The sequence below is a fragment of the Pectinophora gossypiella genome, chromosome 9, assembly GCF_024362695.1.
Source record: "Pectinophora gossypiella chromosome 9, ilPecGoss1.1, whole genome shotgun sequence".
Lineage (NCBI taxonomy): Eukaryota > Metazoa > Arthropoda > Insecta > Lepidoptera > Gelechiidae > Pectinophora > Pectinophora gossypiella.
This window is the reverse complement of record NC_065412.1, coordinates 8,841,288-8,853,141: the sequence shown is the minus strand read 5'-3', so window position 1 is coordinate 8,853,141 and position 11,854 is coordinate 8,841,288. Positions and strand designations below refer to the sequence as shown.

The 11,854-nt window shown below is 36.0% G+C and overlaps 2 protein-coding genes across 3 annotated transcripts in view; one reads left to right on the top strand and one right to left on the bottom strand.

Moving 5' to 3' along the window:
• LOC126369589 (aminopeptidase N) overlaps nucleotides 1–11,854 on the top strand; it is a 33,210-nt gene that overhangs the window by 2,691 nt on the left and 18,665 nt on the right. The window lies entirely within an intron of this gene.
• On the bottom strand, nucleotides 8,811–10,061 carry LOC126369800 (uncharacterized). Its single transcript, XM_050014364.1, has 2 exons — nucleotides 9,759–10,061; nucleotides 8,811–9,056 (listed from the first exon to the last, which is right to left on the bottom strand). The coding sequence occupies exons 1-2, from the start codon at nucleotides 10,059–10,061 to the stop codon at nucleotides 8,811–8,813; spliced, it is 549 nt and encodes a 182-aa protein (XP_049870321.1).

Below are 11,854 nucleotides of genomic sequence, written 5' to 3'. Positions count from 1 at the left end.
CAGTTACCTACTTTTTACTAAACGTCAAAACACGAAATTATTATGGAATTTGTAGGAAAAAGCAACCAGTGACGTCATAGAAAAACGCGTCAAAATGTCGCACTTATTACATTTTTACATAAGATAAATATAATAAAGAGAACGTTTTTTGTCACCGTTATATCTGTCTTTATTTAGTAATCAGAATTACATAATTTATCTATGACCTATGAAACTAACCAACTAAAGGTATTTATATCTAGTTCAGTTTAAGTATCGATCATTAATATTAATTCTAACAGATTGCGTTTGAACTGTTTCGTTTGAGTAAATTATGTTAAGGTTTGTATCTAAACGAATTTAAAAGATACTTTATTTAAATTAACATTGTATTATGAGGTTGTGTTGAAGTTTACAGTCAGCCCCTCAATTTTGAAGTACATTAGCAATAACATTGAGTACTTACATACAAAATTATCTTCAATATTGTATGTTTGATATGATACACTTGAAATGTACCTAATATTTTTATGACAATATTTTACGAGTAACCATAGACATTTGAGTGTTGTATTGGAGTTTACGACGTCAGAATATTATTACTTACCTCCCACTACGTGATGGATCACTTTGTCAATTTTCTTCAATTCATACTTATAGGTACACCAAAGTAATATCAAAGTGATACCTACTTTATGGCCTTAAACATCTGCTACAATTTCATCTATGACTAACACATTTCAATTTATTCATTCTTGTTTGGTACAGTGACCACAAACTTGGTTTTTCCTTGGCGTGTGTTACTGTATTTTTTGCCACGGACGGCATTTGCTACTTAATTGTTCGACCAAATAGTGAGTTCTGACAGCCATTATTCTGTGGATATGTGGATCACTTTGTCACTTTTCTTCAATTCATACCTATTGGTTTACCAAAGTAATATCCACTTAGTTATCTAAGTGATACCTACTTTATGGCCTTAAACATTTGCTACAATTTTATTTACCATTAACACGTTTCAATTAATTCATTCTTGCTTGGCACAGTGACCACAATTACTGTATTTTTTCCGTGGACAGCATTTACTACCTAATTGTCAAGTCAAATGGTGAGTTCTGACATCCATTATTGTGTGGATCACTGTTTCACTTTTCATCGATTCATACGTATAGGTACACAAAAGTAATATCCACTTAGTTATCCAAGTGATACCTACTTTATGGCTTTAAACATCTGCTACGATTTCATCTACCACTAACACGTTTCATTTCACTCATTCTTCCTTGGCTCAGTGACCACAACCTTGATTTTTCCTTGGCGTGTATTGCTGTGTTTTTTGCCCTGGACAGCATTTACGTCCGGTCAAATGGTAAGCTCTCACAGCCATTATTATGTGGATATGGGATCTACTTCAGCATGTGACTTTTGTAGTATTTTACAAATACAAAAGCGGACAGACTGTCGTTAGCAGGTTCGATTCATGATTTGAATTATTATTCCGGTCGAATCGGAATGAAGCGAAAATTAATTAAACTGTGAACTCTTCAGCCAGAACTAATTAACGTTTTAAATTATAAAATGAGTAACTGTCGTGAAATTAAATGACTTCGTCGTTTCGTGCCTTTTATAATGCAGCCCAAACAAACTGCCATGATTAATCGTATTGTAGTAACAGTTTACCAGCTCATCCTCAATAAATCCATCATGTAACCGGGGACAATATTTCTTAGTCAAGTTTTACTATGTGCTTGTGATAAAGAGCGACTAAACATAACATTCTTCTTCTTCTTATCGTGTGGATTGTGAGGTGAAATACCAACCTCATCAACCCTGATGTTAGGGACACAACATAATACACAACAACACATAAACATAACAACATAATATTTGATGTATCTAAATAATAACACTTGATCGTATTAAAAGCGAGAGTATGTTTGTTTCATGAGCATCGATAAAACGGCTAAAACAATTGAGGTATGTAGACATATCAATACAAGCTAAGATATTATAAATAGAGAACTTAAATATTCATTTTCCTTAATATAATACAATAGATACAAGCTAATATTATTTAGAAAACACCCGAACTCCTCGCGTCCAGTGTCACGGGCAGAAAGTTGGTAATTTATACATAGATTGTGTAGTTTTAAATACCTACCTAAATTCAGCTTCGTTTTACGCAAATTACACTTACATGATTGACATGAAAATAATTCACATCAAGTCTTCTATAACAGAGAAGATAAATAATAAGATCACAGTTGATTTGTTTAACTTGTTTAGATGCGTGTCCATTGATGTTAAGTTCAGTGAAAAACTTTGGGCGACATCAAACTACTCGGTAAGATTACTGCTGGGAATAGGGGGTAAAACAGACCTTACGCCACAGTTAATATTTGTAATATACAGTTAATATAAACATCAATAATGACCTGGATCTTGATATCACAAAATACAGTATGAATGGTGGTATTCGTCTTCGAATGACTTAGACTGCCTGAAACGGCCCAAAACAGAAACAAATGTATGGGATTGATATTTCGCTACTATGTCAATTTCAACATTAACCACCTTATCAATAATAAATATATAGGTAAGTAAGTAGCGAACGATTTACATTTTTTTCGCACTTACGCGTAGAATGTGTATATAAGTACTGAGACAGCCAAGCAGAGTCCAATCAAATTATTTGATTATTGGATCCAATTCTGCTCGATTTTCAAATACTTAATCTATACTTATAATAAATCTGTAGAGAGGTCAATTCTGTACATTAAATATTTTTTCAAAATAACTATCAGGGGGTGATAAGTGATCGATACTGATGCCAAAAATGCAATCAGTAAAATTTTTGTCTGTCTGTCTGTCTGTCTGTCTGTCTGTCTGTCTGTCGGTCTGTATGTTCCTTATAGAAACAAAAACTACTGGACGGATTTTAATGAAACTTGGTACAATTATTTTTCACACTCCTGGACAGGTCATAGTATACTTTTCATCACGCTACAATCAATAGGAGCAGAGTAGTGAAGGGAAATCCTTTTGTATGAAAAATCTAAACCACTCAAGTTAGACGTTTGAAATTTGGCATGCAGGTACCTTAGATACCGTAGAGGTGCACTAAGAAAGGAATTCCCGAAATTCCTACGGGAACGGGAATTAGCGGGAAAATCCTTTTGTATGAAAAATCTAAACCACTCAAGTTAGACTTTTGAAATTTGGCATGCAGGTACCTTAGATAACGTAGAGGTGCACTAAGAAAGGAATTCCCGAAATTCCCACGGGAAAGGGAATTAGCGGAAAAATATTTTTGTATGAAAAATCTAAACCATTCAAGTTAGATGTTTGAAATTTGTCATGCAGGTACCTTGGATACCGTAGAGGTGTACTAAGAAAGGAATTCCCGAAATTCCCACGGGAACGGGAATTAGCGGGAAAATCCTTTTGTATGAAAAATCTAAACCACTCAAGTTAGACGTTTGAAATTTGGCATACAGGTACCATAGGTACCGTAGAGGTGCACTAAGAAAGGAATTCCCAAAATTCTCACGGGAACGGGAATTAGCGGGAAATACCTTTTGTATGAAAAATCTAAACCACTCAAGTTAGACATTTGAAATTTAGCATGCAGATACCTTAGGTACCGTGGAGGTGCACTAAGAAAGGAATTCCCGAAATTCTCACGAGAACGGGAATTAGCGGGAAAATCCTTTTGTATGAAAAATCTAAACCACTCAAGTTAGACGTTTGAAATTTGTCATGCAGGTACCTTAGGTACCGTGGAGGTGTACTAAGAAAGGAATTCCCGAAATTCCCACGGGAACGGGAATTAGCGGGAAAATCCTTTTGTATGAAAAATCTAAACCACTCAAGTTAGACGTTTGAAATTTGGCATGCAGGTACTTTAGTAAACTTAAAGCTTAGTTGCAACAGGATATTACAAAATTCCCACGGGAACGGTAGTTAGCGGGAAAAAACATTTGTATGAAAAAATCAAATCTAAATAAAAGGAGAAACTGACTGACTCAGTGACTGACATATCAACGCATAGCCTGAACGGCTAAATGTAGGCATTTGAAATTTGGAAGGGACATAGCTTAGGTACCGTAGAGGTGCACTAAGAAAGGAATTCCCGGAATTCCCACGGGAACGGAAATTAGCGGGAAAATCCTTTTGTATGAAAAATCTAAATCGCTTAAGTTAGACGCTTGAAATTTGGCATGCAGGTACCTTAGTTAACTTAAACCTTAGTTGCAACAGGATATTGCAAAATTCCCACGGAAACGGGAGTTAGCGGGAAAAAACATTTGTATGAAAAAATCGAAACCGCGTAAGATAGATGTTTTCAATTCAATTCGATTAAATTATTTATTGCATTCCATGTAGTACAATGGGGTGTTACATAGGCATAGGAACTAAAACATGGACCCTGTAGGGCACAGCAACGTTGAAGGGAAGAGAGGAAGTGTGTATTAAAATTAAAACTCAATGAACAATCAATTAAAAAAAAATCAATTCAATCAATTGATTCAATCTAGCATGCATGCATACCTTAGTAAATATAAAGTTTATTTTTGGCTGTATTTTGAAAAATGGGAGTTATTGGGAAAAAAATTGTATGAAAAAATCTAAACTGCATAAGTTAGATGCTTGAAATTTGATATGCACTCCCACACACACAAAGATCTCTCTCTTATATAACACGCCACGCGGACGAAGTCGCGGGCAAAAGCTAGTCACACATAAATTTATCGCTTGCATATTATTATTTATAGGCAAGGTGGTATCATTCTATACAATTACGGGTTATGACTCTATTTTACGTTCAAGTCAGTGTGCTGAATTTGGTAAATTACATAATTCAGGAATGAATGACATCATTAGGTAGATAGAGGAGAATATGTACTGGACACTTACACCCGCATTTTAGGATGTTAATTCCAACCTCCCTCTACTTTGTTTAAGTTGAGGCGATCTCAAGGTTTTCCTCGAACTGAGTTCAAAATCGGTATACTTAGTTTATTGCAATTATGTAATCACGTCTGTCATTATTTTCGTATAAATTTTTTGACAGTACGATGTGGTCGACTCCAGTGAGTAAAATCCTCAAATCGAGGACGTAAATGACAATTTATAATACCATAATGCTCACCTGAAGCCGAGTTGGAGAAAAGTCGAGAGAACATCTTAGAATAAGGGTTTTACCACAACATTTATTGCCACTTGCTGACCTACTTACTTATGAGACGACCAGTATGATCAACATGATAAACAGTATCTATACGTTATATGATTCTCTTTATCGTTAAGCATATATTGTATACAATATCCGAAAAATAATGGAAATCTACTGGGTTTCGAATATGCAGCCCATACCATCGATCATCTATTAATCGTTTCCATAATTACTCATGACATTACTATACCAAATGCATATAGGTATTCATTCCATAATTATTAATATGGTATCCTTTGCCGATAAACTTAAACTACTTAGACTAGCATACTAATTCTCGCAGCCTTCAAGAAAACAACATTAAAAAAATAGATATAAAAATTAAATAAATTCAAATTAGGTGCGTATGGTGCAGATGCTTTAGGTCAATGAAAACTTCTCTTTTATATCTGTTGGTAGAACAAATTAAAATCAAATAAGTACCTAAAAATACCTGAAATTAATAGTACCTAGATATTGACTAAGGGGTGTCAGTAAATGGGTGATGAGTAAAAAGTTGTCTTTATCATAGTGACTAAAAGTTAATTGGACGAAAGTTAAATCTATTTCGGTCTAATCCTTGTGAAATAGTTTCTCTTTATCAACTATTACGAGGTATTCCATTCAATGTTTTTTTTTTAATTACTAGTACAGTAGCTGAAGGTCAAGAGTACTTAAACAGAGAGCATATAATTTCGATAAGGGTGGAAGAAGCAAAAGTGGCATCAGGTCAGGATCGTAGCAAGTGGAATTCCGCGGTCTCTACAGTCTCCAATAAGAACGTGTATGTAGACAAGCTAACGACGCATAATGTGGAAATGACTAATTTCGTCATTACGGTGTGACATGTACTAGACTAGACAAACCAGACGCTTGAAGGTCGTTCACTAGGGCACCAAGGTACCAGTGTAAATTTGCGATTCAATGAGATAGTCTCGCCACTCCGACGGACACCAATTGTGATACAATTGATATCATAGATAGTTTAAATTTCTCATTGTACTGCTAAACTGATACTGCAGCACTAGACTTTGATCTAGTGTTGTAAACAAGGTGCTACTACTTACGTTCTACCACACCCTGGTCACTTCATACCAAACACCTCGTTTTACGAGACACTACACATTGATGTTATCGTACACGCGCATCTGTGTGTGTGACGTCTGGCGCTCATACCATTGAAGACTAAAGTAAGACCGAGGGGGTAAACCTAGCTCAGCCGCTGGTGGGGAGCGGAGAGTTGTCGTTCTATATTGTATACACAAACATACCATAAGCACAAGCACATACACTGCAATTATACGTGTATCTATGTATTCATTTTATTTATTTATTCGGTTATACGATTGACTTAACTTCATTAAAATGCAATAATACTATTAACGAACATTATATAAATATAAATGTTTTTCGCATTCGCCTACCTGACAAAGTTATCACATGAAATTATTGTTCATGTCTGTTAATTGTGTATCTGTGTCTTTATTTATGTAAAATATTTATTTTGTTATAAAATTTTACTCCATAAACCATTGATGTATAATTATGTAATTTAGTCCATAAATAGTAACAACAGTTATTAATCAAGTTACATAGATATAAAAATCAGGTCTGTGTAGAGTATTCGAATCAAGTATAAGTACATTTATTTCTCGGTTAAGGCAAACGGGTCAACATACGTAATTGCACACGGTTTAAGACCATAGGTGCGAAATACAAGTCAATTTATATTCTAAAGTACTTAACTTAGAATGTTAAAATATCGACCGACGGCAATACGGCTCACCACCTTTAACGTTGGCCGAACAGAAAATTCTGTGAGGTGTGGGTATTTAGTTCACTTTGCGATGGATGTACTTTTGATTACCCCATTATTGGGTTATAGTCGTAAGCCTATGTTGTGTTAAACGTACTATACGCAATATTTGTTCCATTTACAAGAAATTTCAAATGTCAAGATCACGAACTAAAACAGTTTCGTGAAAAATACCATACTCGGAGTAGCAAAGGAACCTTTAAAACGTGAAATTGGCGTATTCTTCACATGAGCTTTCACAAAGGCTGCATGTGAATAATTCCACGGGTCGCAGTCGCCTTGAGCTTTTACTGAAATATTAATGAACCTCTTTCTTTATCTTATGACATGTAAAACACTTTTTGTAGTTGAAGCACTTTATCTTTGTCTTTCTGATTTCCATTATTTTGGGGTTGGGACTCCTCGATCCGTAGCGTCCGTAACCCCTATATTACCGACACATTTAAAAAATACCAAATCATATGAATATATCGTTAGAAAGACTCGAAAAAATATCAGTCTATGCTTGTGCCTATCTGTGCGAAAATAATTTTGAAAACAACATCAAATTCCAAAAAAATAAATAACAATGACACGAATATTATAAAAACAATCTTATTCTTCTTCAGTACTGGGTGCTAGGTCAATAATGTTTGTAAATCAGCTCAAGATGTCGATATCTATAGTCATAATAGAGTTTATATAAAAGCTGCAAATTGTGTGAAATCCGTTTATTACCAAGGGAACAATAGATGCGTTTACCACGTGTCGTGTGAAAGTGAAGAGCTGTTTGAAGTAGGAAGCACAGTGTGGGTGTGTGGGCTGAGTGCGGAAACAAATGTGCTAAGGCTTTTTATCAACATCTTTATTAATATTCTGTTTAGTGGCGACGCGTGACTTACGTAGGCGTTGCTGGTTCTAATCCCGGTTTGGGTTCTAAACCACTGTATTCGACTCTGTTTGAATTCATGATTGGATCATCGGTAATCCATGTTACGTGGTTTCCTGAATTTATACCCGGGTAATGGCAATCGGCTTGTCCCCTATCACTCGGGACTTACGTAGCTGATGAGGAGTGGGTGTGTATACTATAAAGATCTGCTTACCCCTTATTATGTTTATGTTTTTGTTCAGTAAGTACTCTACGCCCGACAAAGGCCAATATCAGAACGTGTTTCTTTCTTAGACGCGTTTCCATCGGGAATCATCATCATCAAGCAGCCTGCATCATCCCATCGCTGGGTTTAGTCTTCCTCTATTAGGAATATCATCATCATCATCAACCCATTAATGTCCTCACTGCTGGGGCACGGGCCTTCCCTATGGATGGATAGGGAGATCGGGCCTTAAACCATCACGCGGGCCCAGTGCGGATTGATGGTTATTAACGACTGCTAATGCAGCCGGGATCAACGGTTTAACGTGCCTTCCGAAGCACGGAGGAGCTCGAGATGAAAACTTTTTTTTTGTGGTCATCCATCCTATGACCAGCCTTTGCGAAAGTTGCTTAACTTCAACAATCGCAACCCGAGTGCGTTTACCGCTGCGCCACCGAGCTCCTCCTATTAGGAATATCATAATATAATTAAATTATGTAAGTATCACTAAACTCACTAGTCTATTCTATTTCCAAAGGACTTATGTCAAAAGGGATGAAAATAATGGTTCAATTAATTCAAATTTATTCTGCAAAAATTACCTTTAATGCCTTTGAAATAAGGAAATGTCATATTTAGAAATTGAAAAAAAAGGCTACTAAGAATAATTTACGAAGGCTAAAAGTGAGTACGATTCGAAAAATGCTATTTTTAAAACAAGCTATCATTTAGTTTTACATGCGTGGGTATCAGGTGCTTTGGGACAAGATGATGGAAACTGTTCCTTAGGGACTGGAGGAGGACAGGATGGATTGCTTGGTGGGGAGGTTGACTTAGGGGGCGGCGGTGGAGGCTCCGGACACGGCATGAAATTAAACTGGTACGTAGGAGGATCAGGGACCATCTCGTAGTAGCAATGTCCGTCCCACCACCACGGCGGCCCAGGAGTCGGTGCGCAGAAAAAACTGACCTGGAGTCGAGAAATTTAAATGTCGAAATCAAAAGCCGTTTATTTTTTATGTAGAATCATTACAAAACACAATTGAAAGTCAAGATTCAAATTAGTTTACTTGGATATTCTTAGCGTATCGTGGAGTATGTTCCATACCCCCTCCGATTGATTGAGGGGAGTTCTGTGGCATGGCCAGCAGCAGGACATTTATTAGCTTTATGTTATATTAGGTTATGTCTTCTTCTATCGTGTGGGTTGTGAGGTGGAGTACCAACCTCATCAACCCTGGTGTCAGGGGTTACTATTGAGCCGCCAAAGGCCCCTGACATGGCTCATGTGACGACTACTTACTTACATCAGTAAGTAGTAACCGGGACCAACGGCTTAACGTGCCTTCCGAAGCACGGATCATCTTACTTTCGGACAATCTGGTGATCAGCCAGTAATGTACTAACCAAACTAGGGACCACAAAGTAATTTTTGTGATATGTCCCCACCGGGAATCGAACCCGGGACCTCCGGATCGTGAGCCCAACTCTCAACCACTGGACCACGGAGATCGTTCTGGACCACGGAGAAGGTTATGTTATATGTTAGGTATTCCTTCAATAATAATCTAACACCACCTCAACGATTCGTTACAGCGTTAGGACGACTCGTTAAGAGTACAAATAGCGCAAGAAATTTGTAATTTTAAAGGTTAAATTAAAATAAGCTTACAGAATCAGGTTTCATTCCAGGTTTCTCAGGCTCACCAGGTTTTGCGGGTCTCACAGTGCCTTCAGCAACTGGAGCTACCATGGGCGGCAGGACCGAATCCTTTACATGCCTCTTGTAGTAGTACTGGTTTGATAACCTCAGCTCAGGTCCTCGGGGACATTCGTGTTTGGGAATAGTCCTCGGTGCACATAATCCAGGGAACCTATTATGTTTTACATGGAATCTCCCTAAAAGAAGTTCGCGCAAATACTGGAAAAATGGAGATACATCTCGAACTTGAAAACTTAATATTTTTTTCGGCATCTATGTAAACGTTACAGTTTTTAAAAAACAGCAAAATTATGTTTCTTTGACTATCTCGAATATAAAAATGTCAAATGCCAGACGAATTTGACAGTAGTTTAGTTTTTTATATAAGTACGCCTAAATGCAAAAATAAGTTTTAATGATTTTTCATAATCTTCATCAATCAAGTTAGTTTTGAAATAATAGACAAGTTGCTTTGAAATTAAAAAAAAATAAACAAAATAAAAAAAACACAAAAGCATATTTTTTATTACACTTGCAGATGAAAGTATAACAAAGAAGACTAAATATGAGAAACAAACCTTATTACGCAACGGATGAAAATGAAGCGAGAGAATCGTGCGCCAGTAATGAGACTGAAAGTTTATATTGAACTTGTGACCTAGTTTTGTGTTGTGCTGCATCTGTTTGTTGCATCTATGCAACTAAGTAGATATCTCGCATACAATTCATAAATGATAGCGGATTTAAGCTAAAGTATTATGGAAGACTCTGTGGTGAATAGGAACTATACGAATATTACATTGCTTATCTATTTTCTAGTAATTTTTATTACTCAAGTAGCGACCCGCCCCGGCTTCGCTCGGGTGCAATGCTGAGGAAAAAATGAAATTATTTACGACATCACATTAAAAACCTCAAAAATAACAGTATTTATCCACTATTTAATGGATGTTATTATACATATAAACCTTCCTCTTGAATCACTCTATCTATTAAAAAACCGCATCAAAATTCGTTGCGTAGTTTTAAACATTTAAGCATACATAGTGATATAGGGACAGAAAAAGCGACTTTCTTTTATATTATGTAGTGATAAGTATCTTTGAGGACAGAACATAAATACATTATAACTATCTAGATTGCACGCAAGATAAATAAACGGTTCCACTTATTTTTTAGTAGTATGTATTATTTTAAACAGACCGGATATTACGATATTACTTTTGTTCCAAAAATTACAGATTTTGAGGCGCTATTGCTTCTAGAACTTTCAGTATAATATATTTTCATAAAAGGGGGGTAAGATAGTGGAGTTAATGAAGGGTTTCACTTCTACCTTGCCAGGGACAGGTCCGAGTTTGATGTATTTTTCTTTTGTAAAGGTAGTTTTTTATATCATTGAGTAGCATCTTGAGCGGCGCAAATTTTTCGATCAAATAAAAAAAATCGGATATTCCCTGGCAAATTAGAAGTTAGTTAGGATGCTCCGGCTTTATTGACTCCACTAATATACATTGTTTTAAGTTTACGCGGTTATTATCATAATAAGAAGGGAGTCTCATATTCCTATTTTAAACGCAGTAAGAACCTGTTATTATAAGTTCCACTAATATGTTTTTCATAAGATTAAATAAAACGTCAAATTCTCAATTTTCAGTAGAAGACCCTGACATTAGAATTATTATGTTCGGCTAATACACAATATAAACGCAACTGGCCTCTTACTTGTACCACTACGCTTAATTACTTGTCCAGAATCTAATCAAAGTCAAATGAAGATAATTGTTTGTCTGTGATAAATAAAGCTCTTTGTGTGAACCGAGAAGGAACACTAAGGTTTCTTTATTCATTGTGTACAGAGATGATGATATTAATTTCAGAAGGACAGAAATACTCTCTCGTCACACAAAGGGTGACGATATTAATACGTCTTCTAGAGATCGCTCATGGTACTGTAGGAAACCTTATACGGTTGTAGGTAAAAATAATAAATCATGATTATATTTGAAATACAGAAGAAGAATTGACCGGCATTTCTCATTCCCATTATAACTAACAATATTCTC